This window comes from Chaetodon trifascialis, chromosome 18 (genome assembly GCF_039877785.1).
Source record: "Chaetodon trifascialis isolate fChaTrf1 chromosome 18, fChaTrf1.hap1, whole genome shotgun sequence".
In the NCBI taxonomy this organism is placed as follows: Eukaryota; Metazoa; Chordata; class Actinopteri; order Chaetodontiformes; family Chaetodontidae; genus Chaetodon; species Chaetodon trifascialis.
Genome location: NC_092073.1, coordinates 17,562,776 through 17,584,352, shown reverse-complemented (window position 1 = coordinate 17,584,352; position 21,577 = coordinate 17,562,776). Strand labels below are relative to the sequence as shown.

At 44.0% G+C, this 21,577-nt stretch overlaps 1 protein-coding gene across 1 annotated transcript; it reads left to right on the top strand.

Moving 5' to 3' along the window:
* Nucleotides 1–40: 40 nt before the first annotated feature.
* On the top strand, nt 41–21,510 carry LOC139347161 (tyrosine-protein kinase yes-like). Its single transcript, XM_070986648.1, has 12 exons — nt 41–615; nt 10,079–10,388; nt 12,719–12,818; nt 13,298–13,396; nt 13,647–13,750; nt 13,936–14,085; nt 14,568–14,723; nt 15,224–15,403; nt 16,279–16,355; nt 16,638–16,791; nt 18,255–18,386; nt 19,854–21,510. The coding sequence occupies exons 2-12, from the start codon at nt 10,091–10,093 to the stop codon at nt 20,060–20,062; spliced, it is 1,659 nt and encodes a 552-aa protein (XP_070842749.1). The 5' UTR covers nt 41–615; nt 10,079–10,090; the 3' UTR covers nt 20,063–21,510.
* Nucleotides 21,511–21,577: the final 67 nt, after the last annotated feature.

Here is a 21,577-nt window from a genome sequence, read left to right as displayed (position 1 = left end):
AGCTCCGCACTTCTGACTGAAAGCGGCACGGATTGAGGACGCTTTGAGTCCTCCTTTTTCTCCACATGAAACCATCCTCCGCTCCGCTCCGCTCCTCTTCCGCCCTCGCCTTATTATCTCTCTATGATTTTGTTTAATCCCGCCGGTTCTCCTCCGGTGATGGTCCGCTCTCCCCGCTGCTCTTGGATCAGCTGCACCGGACGGATCTGCGTCTCCAGCTGTGTGGCTCCAGTCCCGCAGGCAGGGTCGGCCATGTTGTTGTGTGGGGGTTGATGTAAGTTTAAGTAGTAGGAAGTAGAGGCGACAAAGAGCTGGGACACTTACGGACCTCACTTTTTTTTTTTCCTTTTTTTTTTTTTTAAATCCCTGCCATGCTGCTGCTGGATTCATCCTCTCTGACAACAATGAGCGTCTCCTCCGCCATCCTCTCACACAGCAGCGCCGCTCTCATTTAACTTCACTAATTCTGCTCTGCTGGATGCATGAAGTGAGGATGAAGGCGGTTCGGTCCCGGTTGGAATAACTCTGATTTTTTTTTTTTTTTCTTTCCCGAATCTGATTGAAGGTGGGGGGAAAAGGGAGCGAACCCAGAGGAAGGACGCGGATTTGTTGAAGGTAAAAATCCCAAATGAAGCGGGTCTTTGTCAGAGCAGCGGGATTAGATAAGGATGGGCCGAAACGCAGCTGCTCGCCTGTCTGACCTGTCATCAACAAAGGAATGAAGCTGCCTCATGATCACACAAATATATACTTGTGTGCAGGTTGTAGTCTTTGCTGCAGTTCTTCCTGCAAACTGTGTATTAATCCTCAGAGCGATTTTAAATAGGCAGAAACACTCAGCATGTGCTTTAAGTCCCACAGGAATATTAGTGCAACCACATCCTACAGCAGATAAACACTTCAAAGTAGGGCAAGGTCACAAGACCACAGATGTTTTACAGTGTAGCAGCATTACAGTCATTTAATTATGTTAAATAGTTCATAATAGGTGGTTTAATTCGCATAAATGTGAAGCTTAACTCGTCATTGAAGGAATATGGTCGTTAAAAAGGTTAAAAGTTAAAACATGTAATTGATGATATGAGTCTTTTTTATCATGTAGGAAAACGTCTGTTTCCATCACAGTTTTCTGGATGTTTCCCTCTTATGATATTAATGTAAAGTCACATTGGCTCCAGGACTGTTAGACACAAGAGGCAGAAAGTGCCACCTCATCATTTCAAATATCAAACCCAATCTTTGACTCATGCTGATTCAGATTGTTGTCAGAGAGTTGAGGAGGAGGAGGAGGAGGAGGTTCAGGCCCTTTTGGCGATGCTGTCAGTCTGAATTCAAACTGATCGAACAGCTGAGTCACAGATTGTGACTCCTGCACTTTGTTGTCATTCGTTTAGTTTACTTTTCCAGGTTGAGGGGCTGGAGGATCGTCCTCATTACCCGCACAGTGTGTGGCAAGCCCGGCTTAAGTAAACTGACTCCACATTGTGTCACATGAAGGATGCAGCTCATCCTGCACTTTTGCACAACTGGGACTGAATCATTGCTGGTCTAAACCCTTATAAGGGCTGGTGAACGTGGAGTGAAGCAATTTAAAGGGGAATACCACCATTTCTAAGAGGTATGTCATTAAAATGAGGCGCCACGCCTCAGCCAGCACCCCGGAAAGGCTGAAACCTGGTCATATACCTAAAAGATAAGACAAGCCTTTATTTACTGCATTACTGAGTGTAATGGTGTCAAACATGAGTGAAAGAGCAAGATCTGATAATAAATAAGTACACAATACAGGAAGTAAAAAAGAGTCATTTATTTAAATCTCTGCTCATATCACTCACCAGTTCAATTTCTAAGTTGTAAGGCTCAGCTCAGGATGTTCAGACGTGCCAAATATGGATCCAGTTTACCGATTCTTCAATCCAAGACCGGAACGACTGCGTGGAACTCATCTAAATTAACTTTATTTAACGTACCATTAGTCACAAAGGCAGAGAGAGGATGTAACTGATAGTGGCAACGCTTAAATTTAAAATAAGGTTGACCAAAAAAAACAAAAACTGTTGCGTAATTAGAGATCCCCAAACAGCTTAATAAGGTCAGTGTCAAGCTGACGGCAATCTGGTGTTTGAGGTCGCTGCAACAAAGTCACTGTGCCATTTAGTCTGTAAGGAGCAGCTGATTTTATACCACAAATTCTGATTTTCTGTCTTTCCAGCTTCAGGAAACAGCATCAGTTCAAAGCTGCTGACTGATGCCTCTAGAGCAGACGATGAAAACCTGAGCGGCAGTGAGCAAGGCAGCAAACACCCAGCAGCACCTGGTAGCTGTATGATCTGCCCTACGCTGAAAATAAAGTTTTTTGTTAGATTTCCCTAAAATTAAAGTCAGCAATATTTGACAGACATAAGCAAAACAAGGACAGGGACGCTTCTTGTGTCATCGTGTTAAATCTCTTGATTGGGCTCACCATTTTTCTGGTCAAGATGTGCCTGTGGGTTTGGCTCTGTTTTTTCCAGAGAGAGCAGCCTAATCCAGTCTTTCACTCTATTAGATGTTGGCTGTTCAAACACTGGATGATTGCAGACACACTCAGGTTCCCAAAATAGCTCACACCTAGCCAAGACTCAGGTGCCAGTATTCAGGTATTCCCATAAGAGCTGTTATTCTAGAAAACGTGTGATGTCTGGCAGCACAGTAACTCGCACGAGCACAGCAGAGAGCTCAGGTTTAGTGATCACATAAACTCAAATTCTAAAGACAGCTGAGGAATCAGGCTGCTATGTTTCAAAGTGAAACGGTCAAGGACCCTCAAGTCCCTCCATTGATTTCCACTGCAGTTAATATTTCTCAAATAGAACAGCTTTACAAGTCATTTCTTGCCTTCAGACTCTTATTTGAGCGTGCTCTCAGCAGAGCTCTACACCCAGTGCAGTGTAAATCTCATTACGAGCCATTTATCGATGTTTCTGTAGAGCTCCGAGGCTTCACATCTGAAACATCATATGACATTCCTCCAGACCCAGTTTTAACCCGTTGGCATTGGAGGAATGTGGGAGATGGTGGCAGGCAGCATCTGTTGCAGATCTGAGGCCCAGTAAAGCTCCAGAGACCCTCCCCGTCTTGCAGCCGCAGCGTCAGCCGCTGACAGCTGTCCGACGGGATGTTGGGCAGGGTTTCACTCCGACCTGATGGCTGATGGATGGAGGAACTCCACCATCGTGCCACTCAGCGCGGCTGCATGACCGCCATCCGGCCAAATGTCGACTTCATTACAGTCTAGATGATCTAAACCCCAGCGGAGTGGAGGCTGTTTAAACAAGTGAGATGCTAAAACAGACCAAAACATATCCGAGAATCAGGGTTTAGTTTATTTATAATGCATGATATGCAAATGAGAGATTTGAAATGCATCTGTTCAGTCACTCTCGAGTGAAAAGTGCATATATTTAATCAGTTTGCAAGCTCTGGAGGAGATAGCACACAGTTTGCTGTTGTTCAATAATGAATACTTCACAAACACATTTTGTAAATTTTCCAATTTGATTCCATCAGCATTACTTTCAATTTTCTCTCTTGTTTTCTTACATAGTTATCTCAATTATACTCCAAAAAACATGAATATGGAAGGTTTTCCTAATGATTAGTAAGTGTCATCCTTCAAAATGCTTATTTTTCCATGCAACAGTCCAAAAAAGTGATAAAGAAAATGCAGAAATCCTCACTTTTGAGGAGCTCTGATGAGTGACGTTTTAGCATTTTAGCAATGCTAGCAAACTGCTCAAAAACTGCTTGAAAACTACTGGATAGATTGTCATGAAATTTGGTACAAACATTCATGTCGCCCTGTAGTAGATTTGAGTTTGTCCAAAGTTTGCACCAAAGACGTTCCAGCCAGCCTCAGCTAATTACTAAATGTTAGCATGCTAGCTCCAAAATTAACGTGGTGACCATGGCGAGCCTGCTAATCATCAGCATGTTAGCATTAGCTGTGTTTCCATCCATGTATTTTTAAGCACATTTTTAAGTACTGCATTAGAAAATTTGCAGATTTTCTTGAAATTCAGGTAAAATGTGCAATGCATTTGGATGGAAAGCCAGCTATATGAAGCATATAGCATGCTGATGCTAGCATTTAACTGGCATAATACGGTCTTACATTCAGATTGGTCCATAAAGAAAGCTTCATATAATTTGTGTGTAAGGCTACAAATAATGGCTCTTTTTATTAAACGTTCAGAAAGCTTGTTTTGCCCGTCTGACATCCTGAAAGCCAAACGTAATCAATTCAAATGAAATGAAACACAGAAAAGCAACAAATCCAATTAAGTGTCTGTCAGTCTGCGACTCAATTAATCAAGCGATGTTGCTTTCTTTGCTTGAACTTGAGTACATTAAATCTAAAGGCATCTCTTTGTTTGTGACCACCAAACTGTAAATGTGGGCCCTCACATAATCCTGCAGCGTCAGCGCACTCAACTAAACTAATGTCTCTGCAGCCTTCTTTAAAATTCTGAACCATGACCGCTGCGAGCTCCCAAACTTCTTCATCATTCCAGCTATCAGCCAGTGTGAGAGAGACAAAACTGAGCTCTCGTTTGCCTTATCAGCACGTCTTGAAGCTCGTGAGGAATTCTCACACTGTGGCTGAAGCGGGGGGAAGGAAAGCGTAGGCAGGTCGCTGATAAGGAGAGCGCAGGTTAGCGTTATCACTGTAACAGAAGAATATGTACAGTTTTGATTTCATAGCTTTTGAACACACAGGGCCGGTTTGAAGAGCTCAGATGAATGTTTTTCTCCCACAGCTGATGATGGAAACGCTCTGTTGCTGGTTAAGCGTGCAGAGCTCTCTCCAAAGGTCTCACAGAGGCATGCATTGATTGGAATCAGGACAATATGAGCAAGTATGGGCAATAATAGCGAGGGTACGCCTCTGTTAAAACTGTGTGTTCGAGCTGGAAGCAAGCAGGGACAAGGGAGGTCAAGGGTCACAGGGAAGCTCAGATGTTCCTGGAGGACTCTGTCCCTCAGGGGGAACATCTGGAGGCTTCTCAGACATCAAACAGTACATTTAGTTTTTGTTTTTTATGTATTTCCTGTATTACTTTTTGGCTTGCTGCTGCGCCTCTTGCAAGAAATGTATTTGGGTATATTGGCTATGTTGGATGCTTGGATAATGCATAAGAGCAAGTACAAAAACTCAACTTGCTTTAGAAGATTAATCAATTATTTCCATAAGCAAATAAGCCTTTTAGCCATTTTTTATGCAAAAAGGTGAAATAGTTCAGTGTCTCCAATGTGAGAATTTGATGCTTTTCTTCATCTTGAATGATAGTAAACTGAGTATCTTTAGGTTTTGGACAGTTGGTCAGACAAAATAAGACATCTGAAGATGTCATCTGTGGGAACTTTTAGCAGGAATCTTTCACAAAACAGTCGTTTAGTAGAGAAAATAACAGTCTGTTCCAGTCCAGTCTGCAGGCTTTCAGTTGCTCGCATGAAATCAGAAAATTTACTGCCGTAGCTAACCAAATCCTGCCAGTTCCAAAAGATAATAATCCTTTTCAAAATGTCCCTGAGCTACTGTGTTAGTGGTCACCCTCCAGCTAACGGCTGGGATAGTTATCATATCTGCGGCAGGTCTGTCTGATGAAGTGTCCTTGAGCAAGACACTGAATCCCTTCCAGCTATCAGTTCTGCAGTAGCTAATAGAGCAATGTGACCTCCCTGGAGGAGGACTATTAAACAAAGATTGTATCTAGTCTGTGGCACGTCAAAGAGGTTTTTAGTACAAAAGATGAGGAAAAACTAAGCAGTGACAAAAAAGTTATCCAAGGTTTTTGGTTCTTATTTCAGATACTTCACACTAAAGAAGAGGCCTCTGCCAGCACTGAATAAAAGAACACACCTCTTTGTTTTTCAGATTTCACAGTCGTGTTGGCTGAAGAGAGAGAGACGTTTCTGCCTGTGGCGGATCATTTCAAACAGTCTGCTCCAAATCATGATGCTTTGATTGAAGCTGAATGAGAAGTCAGACTTATTTTGTCCTCATTTTGTCTCTCTTATCTGTCAGAACGGAGGAGCGCTAAGACAATAGCGCCACGCCTTTCCAATCAGATAGAGGAAGGGGCCTCGGTATACGCTCGTTTGTGTTTTGTGACGATGTGTAAGCTTCCTCTTGTAAACTCTTCACCTTCCTCTCTCATTGTTTCTGAGTGGCTCTAACTGGTGCAACTGGGAGTCCTCCCGAGGTTTGCATGCGATGTGCTGTTGTAGGTCATGCTATCATCCTGGGGGCAGCGGGATGTTGCCGGCAATAAGAATAAGCTTCTATAATTAGCAGCACGGCAGATTTTCCTTGTGGTTTCAAGGCTCTGCTGCTCAGGAATGATCAGAACTGAACAGACTTGGCTGGAAAAGACAGTGAGGTTTGACATTTAAGATCCAGCCTTGCTGAGTCTCTCTGCACAGTTTTGGACTTCTTTATAAGATTCGATGTGACGCTTTGTGGCCATAAAGGCCACACGAGCCGTATTTGTTGATCATTTTTCACCTCATCCAGGATTGCTGCATTCTCACTTTGCAGTCTGAGGTGTGGACAAAGCCCAGGGTGTCATTATGTGACAGCTGGCTGGTTCCGTCATTATGGCTCTGATAGAGGGTCAGATGAGCTGATTCAGAGGCTCCAGGCAAAGCCGGTCTGTATTGTATCCTCACAGCCAAGAGTCAGTAAGAGCCCTCCAACAGAGATCCCCCTCAGCCCTGAAACACATCTCACTGTTGTGCTTTTCAGACGAATGCAGCAAATATTAAAGGTCGCTCCAGGCCAAAAGGACCACGTGCAGGTGGAGGCTGGGGTCAGCACTGTTTCAGCTCCAGGCCCTGGTGGTCACTCCTTTTTTTGTTTTCTGTTTTCCGTTATTATCTTCTTAGGGTAAATCCTCCACCCTCATAATCCTCCTAGTAGCTCAAGCTGGTCGAGTTGGCACTGGCTGCCCAGTTGCCCCCTCCCTCATTCAGCCAACCTGCTGTTTCCCTCTGTGGTTCTCTGTCAGACTAGAATCTAAAGCATTTTCTTTATGCCCACAAGGCCACTAATGGGAATTTTATCTGAGTTACTCTGTTGCTTTGCAGTGCTCGACCCTGGATGTGGTGGGAATCTTAGATATTGTGTTTTTATGTGCATAAAAGGCAAGGATTTATTTACATTTCCCCCGAAGAATTCATTTCATCCAAGTTTAGCTCCAGGTAAAGATGGAGGACCATATATCACGTTTCCAGCTTCGCTCTGTTAATGCAAATATGACCAGGGAACAGGTGTGTATGTACACACCCTGTCTGCCAGATAAGCTCTGAAGCTCTGCTCTCCAGTGGGAACGTCTATGTGTTTGTAACTCTGCTTCAGAGAAATTTACTGCATAAGATCATATTAGGGTAACCACCCGCACTTATTTTAATCATTGATTGATCTATTTTCTATTTATTCAATCAATTAATTAATTGATCATTTGCTTCATAAAATTCCTTGTGCCTGCTTACGTAATAATAAAAACAATAGAACTATGCTTTGGCCCCTTGACGCTGTATTTAGATGATTTGAGCTAAATGCTAACATACTGAAAAAAAAAGGTGTTTTTGGAGCTTTCCACATCTTTCCCAGTCTTTTGTTGCTCCTGTCCCAACTTGACTGAAACGTGTTGCTGGCATGAAATTCAGAATATGCAGATATTAACAAAAATCTGTTAAGTTGATGAGTCAAACATTAAGTATATCATCTTTGTTCTGGCTTCAATTGAGTGGATGTCGAAAAGGACTAACATGTTAGCACATTAACCTCTCCAGCTCCCCACAAGGACAGACTTTCACATAGTTAAATGAGTTGCGTCACCTTTACTCCTTAGAAAAAGAGACATTATGCATGATTATTAATCAAGCTTCTTGTGCAGTGTGAACATAAGTGACAATATACTAGCGTGGTGTTTTACTTTGACATCCAAGGACTTGAATTCTCTTTAAAAGGCTCCATAAGTTCAGCTCAGTATTTGCGCAGTCGTGATAATTTTGGAAGAGTGATGTCACTTCCACGAAACGGCTGATGCCTCGTTTTTGGAAGGGAAAAACATCCTCTCTTTAAAGTGCAAATATTCCTGGGACGCCGTCCAGTGTTTTACAGCGTGGTAAGTTCATTGCCGAGCCATCGAGCCAGGCTCTCGTCTGTCTGATGATGAAACACAAGCCCACCATAGTTGACTAAGCCGCTGAGTGAAGACCTCTGCTTTCCGTGACACTGGTTCTGTCTCGAGGTTGAAGGAAAGTTTGGCTCGGAAAAAGCCTTTTTCCATGCCAACATTCTCAGCATATTGGCTCCAGATTTAACATCTGAGATTAGATTTATTGCCATATTCCTCTGCATATGCTTTTAAGAAATCTGCTTCATTTTGACACGTCTCCAGTGACTGGCCACTCAAAAAATGGTTTCGTAGAGGACGACCAGTGCGCAGCACGAGACGTAACCTGCAATTTAACCGGTTGTACGGTTTTATTTGAGCAAAGTGTTCTGAATCTTTGGAAGGTTTCTGTGGTTTGTCCCCATTTTGTTGATTTCCTTGGCAGTTCAGCGGGAGAACTCGATGAACTCTCGATTACGCCCCTCCTTCTCCGATGCGGAAAAAATCCCTCCCACCTCGAAACATCAAGGCCACTGTTCCAAAATCAGTGAAAGGTGTATTACTTCACCAGCAGATCCTCCTCTGTGACCCTGCAATTCACTGAACTGCTGCCGTGTCGCTCCTGTCACCAGCTGTGCCACAAAGCTGCCCAGTAGCACCACGTTTGTATCGTCTGCTTTCATCCTCCACACCTTCTCCACGCTGAACAAAAGCTCATATTTCACTTCAGTCCTCTATTGTTTTACTGTCTCGTAATGTGTCGACGGCAATTAACCAAGTCCAAGTCCTCGAGCAGCTGTTGTTCTTGGCGAATGAAAACGTTCAGATCTCCCCGAGCTCAGACTTCTTTACAAGCGTGTCTGATTGTCTCCACATTTTCCAGCCCTTCACCTCACAAAAGAATGCCTCAGTGTGACTCCGGCCAAGTTGTGTTAGGAGGAGGAATGACAGCCTCGCACATGGAGGCACACCGATGTTTTAAATCTTGTAGCGTGGTCCGGCTGAGGCGTGGACGGACTATGAGGCAATGAGCCCCTGGGTACAGACATGTTAAAGACTCTCCACCCCTCCTGCGTAGAGCAAAATACCCAGACTGTACATGTGATACTCTGCAGGAGAACCAGAACCTCACTGTTTTAGTTGTTTTGTGTCTCTTTGTTTATGTTTTCAATTCAATATACCTTTATTCGTCCCGCGAGGGGAAATTCCAACAAGAAATTTGCATCTCTTTATGGTCAGTTCGAGTCTCTTTGGGGTCATTTTGCTTCTCATTTGACAGCCCCTTCATACAGAGGCTCTCGCACAGGGACACCATGACCCCTCGGGCCCCTGGGCCTGTGTCCTCTGGGCCTTTTTAGTCACTTCTCCATCAGCTGAGGTCTCTCAATAAGGCAAAAATGTAGAACAAAGCTCTGATGCTGCAAATAACTCATATTTTTCTCCATTTCAAAGCAGAATGGCTTCAGCCTGACTTTAATCTGTCATTTGGACATGAACATTACGTGATCTCTTTATCGAACAGTGACATGTAATAGATCACAACAGTAAAAAATGATAATGACCATCTCATCCATCTGTTTTACACTCATCATTCTTCAAAACATGCATGCACCATTGGATCACTGCGTGTGAGTCAAGCGATTCGAAGCAGATTTAACCATATGTCCCAGTTACCACTTGGCTTATAGTCTTAGTCTTTGCAACAACAACAACAAAATGACTCACATATTAATATCAGGTCATTAAATTTTCATTTCATAAGGCATGTCCTACAGGCCTTATGTTGCAATCGTTAATCCTGCACCTCCCTTGGCCCTTCACTTTATTTATGGATAATCATTGTGAGTCATGAATTGGATTCTCTATTCTTCAATCTTCTGGCATTAAATTGACGGTTCTGGGTTGTGTCTGTCCAGGCAGGCGAGACGATGGGCTGCATAAAGAGCAAAGAGGACAAGGGTCCAACGATGAAGTATCGGCCAGAAAATTCCTCGGTGTCAGACCCCAACGCCACCGCCACCACACCTCACATAGGTCACTACGGTCCGGATCCCACCCAGCTGCAGCAGAATCAAGCCCCCTCCTCCTCATCGGGCTCCGGGGCTGTAAACTTCAACCACACCCTCACGCCGTTTGGCGGCTCCTCGTCTGCCATGACTCCCTTTGGAGGGGCGTCGTCCTCCTTCTCCGGTCCTGTGTCAAATTCCTTCTCTGGTGCTGTCTCAAGTGAGTCGTGTTTTATTGTCAGATGTCATTGTAATGCTGATAAAGGTCTTCAACAAAAGCATCTTCGTATTTGTTGGGTTTTTAGTTTTTGAATTTATTTTTCTTATCAGGCAGCCACAGTGTATGGTATTTCATCTTTAATGCCACATTTTTTAACTATGTATTTAAATCAAGTTGTAGAGACTTCCTAATCCATCATGTTTTTCCTTATTTTAAATCATGCTAGTGGCTTGGCTGTGGGTTGGCTGTAGTGATGATGATCCACTGGTCCCCAGGGAATGACTCTGACTGACTTGATTGTGATTTAAGATATTATTGGTATCACCATCAGGAGGTTGACATGTTTGTTTTGTTGTTTTGTTAATTTTTGGGGGGCTTTTTAGCTTTTATGATAGTGACAGATGAAGGTATGACAGGAAAGGGGGCAGAGAGAGAAGGGACGACACGCAGCAAATGAGCCGCTGGTGGGAGTCAAACCTGCGGCCACTGCAGAGGACTGACAGTCTCGATACATGGGGCGCACACCCTACCAACTGAGCTATAGGGGCACCCTGACATGTTTGTTTTTTAGTAAAAAGTCTCAACAGCTATCGGATGAAATATTTGACAGATACACATGTCCTCTGGGCTGCACGGTGGAGCAGCAGGTAGTGCGCGTGCCTCACAGCAAGAAGGGCGCCAGTTCGATTCCCGGGTCGGGCCTTTCTGTGTGAAGTTTGCATGTTCTTCCACAGACCAAAAACATGCTCATTAGGTTGATTGGTGACTCTAAATTGCCCCTAGGTGTGAGTGTGAGTATGAATGGTTGTGTGTATGTGCCCTGCATTCGGCTGGCGACCGGTCCAGGGTGTACCCCACCTCCCGCCCATTGACAGCCGAGATAGGCTCCGGCCCCCCTGCGACCCCGAAAGGGATAAGCGGCATAGAAAATGGATGGATGGACATGTCCTCCTTTGGATGAACTGTAATAACTTTGATGATCTATTAGCACCTAGCATAGCATCTAGCACTATTGCTTTGTCTGAAACTTTAATTTATGAACAAACATCTGCAAAAATGACATTGCCATTGTCCTACTTTATGGTTAGTGCTAATTAACAAATGTTACAATGCCAACACAGGCTGAACTAAGATGTTGATCGTGGTAAATATACCACCTAAACATTAGCATGTTAGCACTTTCACTGTGACAACGTTAGCTATGCTGTTGTTAGCGTGGAGCTCAATGGGAGGCAGCGCCCACATAAGTAGAGCCTCTGTGAATTGTTAGCATGGCTGTGGACTCCTGTTTCATCCAGTTTTGTCTTTTTTGTTGTGTGGTTCATGATTTTCTCACCAGTGTGCGTGGCCACACGACAGTAAGCACCAAAATGTCATAGCTAGCATGTCGTTAGCTGAGGAGAGTGGTCATGTAAAGTGTAAGTGCTTCGTATTACAGTAAACAGTAAATGGGCTAAAACATGTAAACATACTTAACACTGATCTTAACTCGGTCAGTATGCTGATCCGACATGTAGGTGTCGCCCCTAATGCCCCAGTCATTGTTGTTTTAACTAGCTTTTCCTTGTTAGATGTAACACAGGTCCCGCGATCAACTCTGATAAACGTGCCTGAGCAGCTTAGAGTGATCCTGAGAGCACAGAGATGAGATTGAACCCTCCTGTTTCAGTGGGATTTAGGTTGTAATCCTCCTCCATGTTGGATTATCTGCTCTCAGAGGGGGGCTGAAGGTGGCACTGCCATGGCATTTGCTTTCTACAGGAGATAATGAGATTACTGTTGACAGCATTGTTGTCAGTGGTGGGTATATGAATGTCATCTGTTTGGAAGTGTGGCTGCACAGTAGGCGCCAGTGTTTTACAGGATGTTGGCATGGGATGGAGGGATGAGTCCATTTATACCAGAATTGACTGTCTTGTAATATTTAATTTGAGCTCATGTTAACACCTTGTACCAACATGTTTCATACTCGTAGATTATGAGGGAAATTATTCTATTACAAACAGGTTTGATGTATTGACTTTCCTTTGGCTTCTGTCTGTCTTTGCAGAGTCTAGTCGCGGTCATATTTCCATGCAGGGGAAGTACTCATACTTATAAATTACAAGCCAAAGAAAATCAATACAGTATGAGCTCTTGGACCTTGGGGAGACAGATTTATCCACTTTAATTGGCCATTAAACAGTCACACACACAAGCAAACCTGCTGTGTCCTGATATGGTCCCTCTGCAGCATCATGATGTCCTCTGCTGCTATTATGTGTTTACTCACTTTTAAAAGCTCCCGAGCTGTTTAATCATTACACACGGGCCTGTTTTTGTGTATTCAGGTGGTGTTACGTTCTTCGTGGCCTTGTATGACTATGAAGCTCGGACATCAGATGATCTTTCGTTTAAAAAAGGAGACCGCTTCCAGATCATCAACAATACGTAAGCGTCTTCCTCGTCTCTCCGGTGCAGCAGGGGTGACGAGATGCCTCGCTTTCACACTGTTATCCCAAACCGCACCTGTTCCTTGTGTATCTGGATTCATGAATGAGTTTGATTGCAACTTGTTTCCTGATGCTGGCTTTCTGCACAGCGCTGTGAATTCTTTTATTTCGTTCATGCTGTGGCAAAGTTGTCGCCTGAGGTTATAGCACTGTGATGTAAAGTAGATTAGTCTCATTCAACCCCCAGTGTGACCATGTTTTCCACTCCCACCTCACATGCTCACAGTTTTTGCATCAAATATGGAGGCTTAAATAAATGTGAGGTCAATTTTAAACCTTTAAATTATTAATTATTAACAGTTATTAAACAGTTTTCACCCAGAATATCAGTCATAGCAGGATGTACCAGGACCTGGTTGAGTGTTAAATGAACGAGTCATTTGTCTCATCTCTCCTGTGTCATTGTCCTCCTCGCAGAGAAGGAGACTGGTGGGAGGCTCGCTCCATCAACACCGGGAGGAAAGGCTACATCCCGAGCAATTACGTGGCCCCTGCTGACTCCATCCAGGCTGAAGAGTAAGGCCCCCTTATAGCCTCATTACTCCACCTACAGCGACTGTGCCAGATGACACTCGTGTGATCTCACTTGCAACAAACACACAGTCCAAATATTAACAGCTTCACAAACCAGATTAAGCTTCAGAACGTGATTTTGATGTTCTAAGCAGCGACATCTAGTGAAGCTGTGACTGATTTTCAGCATCTGAGTCACCGCTCGACGCGCTGAGCTTGGCAGGTTTTTTAAGTCAATGCTTTCTATTCATAGGTGGTACTTTGGTAAAATGGGACGCAAAGATGCAGAGAGGCTGCTGCTGAATCCAGGGAACCATCGAGGAACTTTCCTGGTGCGAGAAAGTGAAACTACTAAAGGTGATGATCGCTTCTTAATAAACAGAGTGGTAGAACATAAGACATCATTGAAAGATAAATGGGAATTTCCAGCAGTAAAAAATAGTCATGGAACCAGCGTCTTGCAAATTTTTCAGGCGTCACGCGGTCCAATCATTGACACTCTTGTTTATACGGATGAAGAACATTTCCCTCGTCTCCTCCAGGTGCTTATTCTCTCTCCATACGAGACTGGGATGAAGCCAAAGGAGACAATGTGAAACACTACAAGATCCGCAAGCTTGACAACGGGGGATACTACATCACCACACGGGCGCAGTTTGACACCTTGCAGAAGCTCGTCAAACACTACACAGGTATGCCATGTGCAATGTTTTCGGCTGGCCCTCTTTTTCTGTCTTCACTCATTCATTATTCATCGCAGTCTTTCATCACACCTGGAAATTACTCTCAGTCACGCCCGCCGCTCTGTGCCACCACACAGGTTCCTGTGATACCTGCAATAAGTCCCAGACTGTTACCAAGGGAGATGAATAGCCTGTAATTTTAATAACAGTTGGTGGCGCAGTTATGATTCTGAGCCTCCCTCCTCGTCTTCAGCCCGAGGAAGGTTGAGGTTAAAGGTTTTGTTGTGTTAAAAAGCCACTTCATCTGGTTTATATTTCATCACAGTTAGCATAACAGTATAAATTAATCCATATCAAATGGAGTGAATCGATGCATGAAAGAGACTGGCTTTAAAAAGCTGCATCCTGCTGGTTCAAAGACTCATGTGGGTGTGTGTGGCGCTGCTGGGTGTAATGTAGCGTTTTCATCTCCGCGTCTCGCTTTATCACAGAGCACGCCGACGGGCTTTGCCACAGGCTGACCACGGTGTGCCCCACAGTCAAGCCTCAGACCCAGGGGCTTGCTAAAGATGCCTGGGAGATCCCCCGGGAGTCCCTGAGACTGGAGCTCAAACTGGGCCAGGGCTGCTTCGGAGAAGTCTGGATGGGTAAGAGCGAGGCAGACAATACACGCAGGAACATGCTGAGAAAATTCTGTCTGTTGTCGTGCATTTGTTTAGCGTTCAGCTGTAATTAATGTAGATGTGGAAACACGAGATCAGCCCAGATTTACTCAGGAAATGCAGACATCGTGCGCATAAATTGAACACACACAAACAGTCTGAAGCCTATATTTATTGTGTCTATTTTTGTCCAAACTGGGGAATTATCCACTTCCTGCAGTCGCTTCCTCTGTTTGTTGTATTCTGCATGTCTCCAGAGATCATCTCACTCAGGAGGACCAGACAAATCTATTTGTTCCTTTTTGAACCGCGAGCGTGCATGCGCTCATCCCAGGGATATTTTTGCGAGGAGAGCATGCATGACAGCACATGTCTGAGCAATTACAAGACCTAATTAATGATATTGTCCTGCTCCCACCCCATTAACAACACTGATTACCCCTGCGGCCTGTGGGCGTTTTCTCCCCCTGTCTTTGTCTCTGCAGGCACGTGGAACGGCACAACCAAGGTGGCCATAAAGACGCTAAAGCCGGGCACCATGTCGCCCGAGGCCTTCCTCCAAGAGGCTCAGATCATGAAGAAGCTCAGACACGACAAACTGGTGCCTCTCTATGCTGTGGTGTCTGAGGAGCCCATTTATATCGTCACAGAGTACATGGCCAAAGGTACACACGGATACCTGAAACATACCTGAAAAGCTATTACAAGCTTCAGATGGGTATATTTGATTAGCAATTAAACTGATTTTCTGGGAACCCTTTGCCCTGGAGAGTAACAAGACTCAGCTGTTTCCTGTTACATGACACTGACGAGGTCTATTTTTAAAGAAAAGCAAAACAACATCAAGCCTTTAGACTTTTCAGGCACCAAATTGAGCCTCAGTCATTCAGGCAAGGCGCTGATGTCAGACATGCGCCTGGTGATTTCCTTAAAGGAAAAATGTAAATTTTTACAGGTGTTTTAATTAATATGCTGTTACATATTGAAAGTCCTTGAGGGTCCCTTGTGGTTCCCTGAAGCCTGAAACTGGGATGTTTAATTGAAAACTGCAGTAGTTTTGTGGGAGGCTTTCGTAGCGTCAGCTGCAATGCGTTTTTTTTTTTTTCAGGCTTTTATGCGTAATTAGATTTATGTGTGTGTAAATGTTAACTCTATGACATACGCCTCCGTGTGTGTGCATGCGTGTCTAAATGCCTGCATCTTGCTGATCCGCTGTGTGTTGTGATCTCATAGAGCAACTGCTGTAGTATTTTCCACAGTTCTGCTGCTCTTCCTGCAGAAAAGCCTCCTCTGACAGGCACTAAAGGAACACTAGTGGTTCGATGCCACTATGAACAGCATACCAATTCCCTGCAAAGCTTCATTTAATATTCACTTTAATTTTCCAGCTAGGATATGGTGAAGACCCAGGCCTAAATTGAAATATGTAACATGTCATATAGCAGTACATTAGCATGCAGGTGGTATCACGGGCCTTTTATTGCCTCTCCAGTATAGCTTGGCTGTCCTGCGTTTATGACTTCTGTTTCTGTTTTTGTAGGAAGCTTGCTGGACTTCCTCAAAGAGGGTGACGGCAAATTCCTGAAGCTCCCCTTGCTGGTGGACATGGCCGCACAGGTGAGACAAACCAAATATCTGCATTTTTGTTTCACGAGAGCCGAATTTGTGTCAGTGAATCATTCCTTTAAGCTCTATTTTAAGCCCGTGGTTTTAAAAAAAGAACGACAGCCTCGGGTAAACATGTCTTCCTCTCCCAGATTTGGTCCGCTTTGCTTTTGTTCTGTCGATATTAGCCTCCTCTTTGTGCCTGACAGAGGGCTGGATGAGAGGAGTGCGAGAAGCTAAAAATTGTTTGGCGAAGCAGCCGTCGTGAGATGCTGTCAAATGTTTTGTTTGTAGATCGCTGACGGCATGGCTTTCATCGAGAGGATGAACTACATCCACCGGGACCTGCGTGCCGCTAACATTCTCGTGGGAGACAACCTGGTGTGCAAGATCGCTGACTTCGGTCTGGCCAGGTTGATAGAGGACAATGAGTACACGGCGAGGCAAGGTGGGCACACACACACTCACACACACAGACTGTATGAGTCACAGGTGAATGAGGCATCCGGGTCGAAATGGACAGCGCAGTGACCTCACAGCAAGGGCGACTCCCCGTTGTCTCCTATCATGGTGAATTAGGTTAATAGTGGAAACCAGATGCTCCTGTTCTCTCTGATTAGTTGCGCTTTTCACACGCTGGGCGAACGTGTCTGCTCCTTTAAGGGCTGCTTCACCCAAAACCTTACCTGTAGCGGCATCTAAGTGGAGAAGTTTGCTTTTATTTACTTATTTCTGCCTCCAACATAATACAGTGGAGGTCTCCTGCTGTCACCATAGGTGTGTGTAGGTGAACATCTATGCAGTGAGCCAAACACACTTCAAATAAAGGTTGAAGGTAGGAGCTGGACTATAAAAACAGCACTGGACAACAATTTAAATATATAGTCAAATCAGAAATAATTAGTGGACCAAATGTTTTGTAACAACACTATGAGTCCACAGTCACACAAGTTAATATTATTGAGCCAGAGAGCCCCCACAGGCCCACTGAACCAGGAGAGGCGCTACAGCTCTAGACCCAACACTTACCCACCAGCTTTTGGAGACTGCTAGAATCAAGGCTGCCAACATTATTTAAAAAAAATAAGCCATGTTTCTAGTCTTTTGTATTGTATTCAATGAAGGATTAAGAGGCTAGCTTGGTTAGCATCGCAGAAAAACTCATGAAGCGGCCGTAAAAAAGAATAACTGCAGATGATGCTCCAACGAGGATCATTGGAGAGGACATAAAAGATGCTCGTCAATAGTTTCTCAGTCACAGATCTGACAAAAGGCTGAGAGTGACGACGTTAGCTTAGCCGCTGCAGGGGTGTGACTGCAGTGCTGTCGGCAGAACAGAAGATGAATGAACTTCAGTGTCGAATGGGATGTTTAAGATGCTCAAAGCACTGAAAAGGTTGTGTTTAAAACATTCAGAGGCAACATCTCTTTCCAGTCCCAGGGTTACTTTGATTTATCCACTCATGTCTGGAATTTACAAGAAGACAATGAAAACCGCTCACGGCGAGATTTTTGGATTACTTAGCTTTACCAAAATATGATCTACTTGTCATTTAAGCTGATGACAAAGAAACATTTCCAAAGAACATAATGTCATGCTTGAGCACGTGGAAAGCCACACTAGAGACCTTGTTTTAACATGAGTGAGCTGACCCTATAAACACAAGATCCTTAATAATGTCCTTTATTCTCAACTGTATCCCTCAAATCTCAAATTTGAGCCTTGTGGGACTTTTCTTTGAGCTGCTTTTACAAGCCTGTATGAACCAGAATACCAAAATAATGATGTGATCTTAATGATGTCATCGTGGGTCACTTTGGTCATCGTGATTTCCTGGAAACGAGGCATGAAATGAAGGCCTGCGCCCTCTAGTGGAATCAACTCACCCCTCTTGTCTCCATCACATACAGGAGCCAAATTCCCCATTAAATGGACGGCCCCTGAGGCTGCTCTGTACGGCCGCTTCACCATCAAGTCAGACGTCTGGTCCTTCGGGATCTTACTCACCGAGCTCGTCACCAAAGGCAGAGTGCCCTATCCAGGTGAGTGACAGTGACAGCGCACACACACACACACTCACACTCACCGGTGGTGGCGAAAGAAACGTTCAAACTGCTGTCGGAGGGCGGTGACTCACGGCCGGAGTTATCAGTTTTCAGTCTGTCAGCAGACGTCAAGCTGGCGTGCTCGTTAATGTCGGAGGATGAAGCGAAGCTGTCTGACATTGTCTGCGCTGGTTGTTTATGCCTCTGCAGGGGGAACAGTGACACCCACACACACACACACGCACATTTGAGATTAGACGGGACCATCTGGTGGAGGACGATCAGGAGATTGAACACCACTCTTGTTTATAACCATCTGCCAGGCTGATATTGCCCTGGGGAGCGGTGCCTGCAGTGTTTTGCACCACATTCACACAGCTCTGCTTTCGATCAGATGTAGCCCTGAAAGCACTAATAGATTAGTCCATCGAGGGGAAAATAAAAAAAATCTTTTGATAATTGTTTTAACGAATAATTGGACCTTTTGGGAAATACACACATTCACATTCGTGCAGGAAGTTATACGAGAAGGTCGCTACTCTCTCACGTCTGTGCGCTAAATATGCAGCTATGCAGCCCATTAACTCCAGAAGCAGGAGTAAATGGTTAGCCTGGCTCTGTCCAAAGGTAACAAAATCTGCCTATCAGCATCTCCAGAGATCACTGTTCAACACGTTATGTCTCATTTGTTTAGTCCGTCCAAAAACTGAAGTGTAAGAATGACAGTGTGGTTTTAGGGATCCACTTCAGATAACACCACCCCCTTTTCTTATGATGATAACATGTTCCCATTACGTCCCTGTCACAGCAATGATAGCTAGCTAATCTTGGTCATTTGTACACTGATAAACAGTAAATTCATCCGAGCTACAATATTTGACCCAAAGTGTTCACTCATAGTCCTTCAGAATTAACATTTCACATGACTCAACGCCACACACCAACTGAATATACGGCTAGGAAATAGCACATTAGCTAGCCAGCTAGCTAGCCACCTACCCGCCCGAGTGCAGTGCCTTTCTGAAGACGTGAGGTTGCCTGGCAACAAGCAGAGACATCTTACACTTAGGTTTTAGTACAGACTAAACAAAAGAGACATTACGTGATAATTAGTGGTCTTCAGAGATGCTGGTAGGTGGATTTTGTTAAGTTCGGGCACAACCAGGCTATCTGAACTAAGAAATTGTGATGGCCATTTTTCACCTTTTTTTTTTTTTTTTTTTTTTACATTTTATATTACAAAAACTGAAAAAAATCAGGAGATAGATCAATAAAGAAAATGATCATTAGCTGCAGCCCTAATCTGATCTATAGTCTGGCTAACGTACACACAAACCCCTTCGAGTTTCCTTCTCTCTTTTGTGTCATTACCGTTCCTCTTTTTTTTATTCCAGCAACCTAAAAAAAGCCTGAAAAGTGATTAAAAGCTCTGACGGTCCTTTGTGTCTCGTGTCTCCGCCTCAGGCATGGTGAACCGGGAGGTGCTGGAGCAGGTGGAGCGAGGCTACCGCATGCCCTGCCCCCAGGGATGCCCCGAGTCCCTGCACGAGATGATGAAGCTCTGCTGGAAGAAAGATCCGGACGAGAGGCCCACTTTCGAGTACCTCCAGTCCTTCCTAGAGGACTATTTCACGGCCACAGAGCCGCAGTACCAACCTGGAGAGAACCTATAGCCGCCTGGACTCGAGCAGACCTGCTTCACGGCAGAGAGACGACTGAACTCTTAATTATTCGACTATAAAAAGTCGACTGGAAACCAGGCCAACCAGTCGCACAAACCACTACTCGCTCTACCCACTTTTTCGTCTTTGCTTTCAGCGTCCACCACCATTTCATTTTCATTTTTTGTTTTGATTCATGGTACTAAAAGTCTTTGCTGTGTGAAACGTTTGATTTTTAATGTGGATTTTTCGATAATGTACAGTGATGACTGAGCTAGAGTTAATTTCAGCTCTGTTTTAAACACGCTGCCGTGTATTGCTGTGAAGTACTGTGATAATACCTCGCAGCAGAATAACATATTGTAGAAAAGCAGTCCAACTGTTGGGGCTCACTATGTGGTCCAACGTGGAGATCTCACACTCCACTTGCCTCCAAATATTATTGGTTTGTGGTGAATTGGTAAATTATGCATCAAAACAATAAATTATTAACAGAGATAATATATTGGAGTGATAGGGAGAAGCTCTCAGGGGGCTGATGGTCATCATCACAGTCCGTTTGACGGTGAATATTTAAAGTAAATCCCACACAGCTTAACCTTAGGTACATTTAATCAGCCACATTTCTTTATTTCTTACAAATGAATGACTGGAGTGAGACTGTGACATGTTTTTTTCTGCCTTTCTAATCCTCTGCAATGCATTTTTTTTCAATATTATGTTCTCTGTTCATTTGCTATCATAAGATTTTATTATCGCAATTTATTCATATCACATGGACGCGGTTTTACAGCATCGTCTGGAGACTTCCCCAACTGTCCATCATCATGCAGAAATCTCCAATGAGGTTTTTGTCATAATGCTTTCTGTCCCTCGCTGCCTGGGTTGTATAATCTCACTGTGATCGCTACAGAGACGTGCTTACACAAAGACAGCCTGTATAACAGGTCAGTGAGTTAAACGGTGATGAGACTCGTGGACTTGTGGCTTCTTGCCGAGCCGGACTGACTCATCACACATGAAATTTCTGCCAACAGGAAGATTTTGCAGACTATAAAACTCTTTCTGGAAGTGGAAATCATGATCAAAGCCACCAAATGAGTCGGGAACAACCATTTTATCTTCTAAAATGTGACTGATGAAGAACTTCGGACTCTTTTATGTTCACGAATCTGAGGTGGCTCCACAAAGACTGTTTGTATTGCAGTGATTACAGTTTTTTTTACAGTGATTTTATCTTTGCATTTTGCTCCTGTATCGACTCACTGGGACAATATTATCATGGGAATAACACTAATTGACGCCTGGGCTTGTAAAGGAGGGCTCTGTTATGATAAAATCCTCATTTTATAAGATGATTAATAAAAGATTGTGAAATTCAGACCTAGTTGGGAGGGAAGTAGTGGGTGGAGACTCATCTGAGCGAATCTGTACAATAAAAACGTGATTTTACAGTCCAGTATTTATTTATTTTTTCTCTGAACTGGATGAATTGATTTGTCTCTTTAAACTGGAAAATGATTAAAC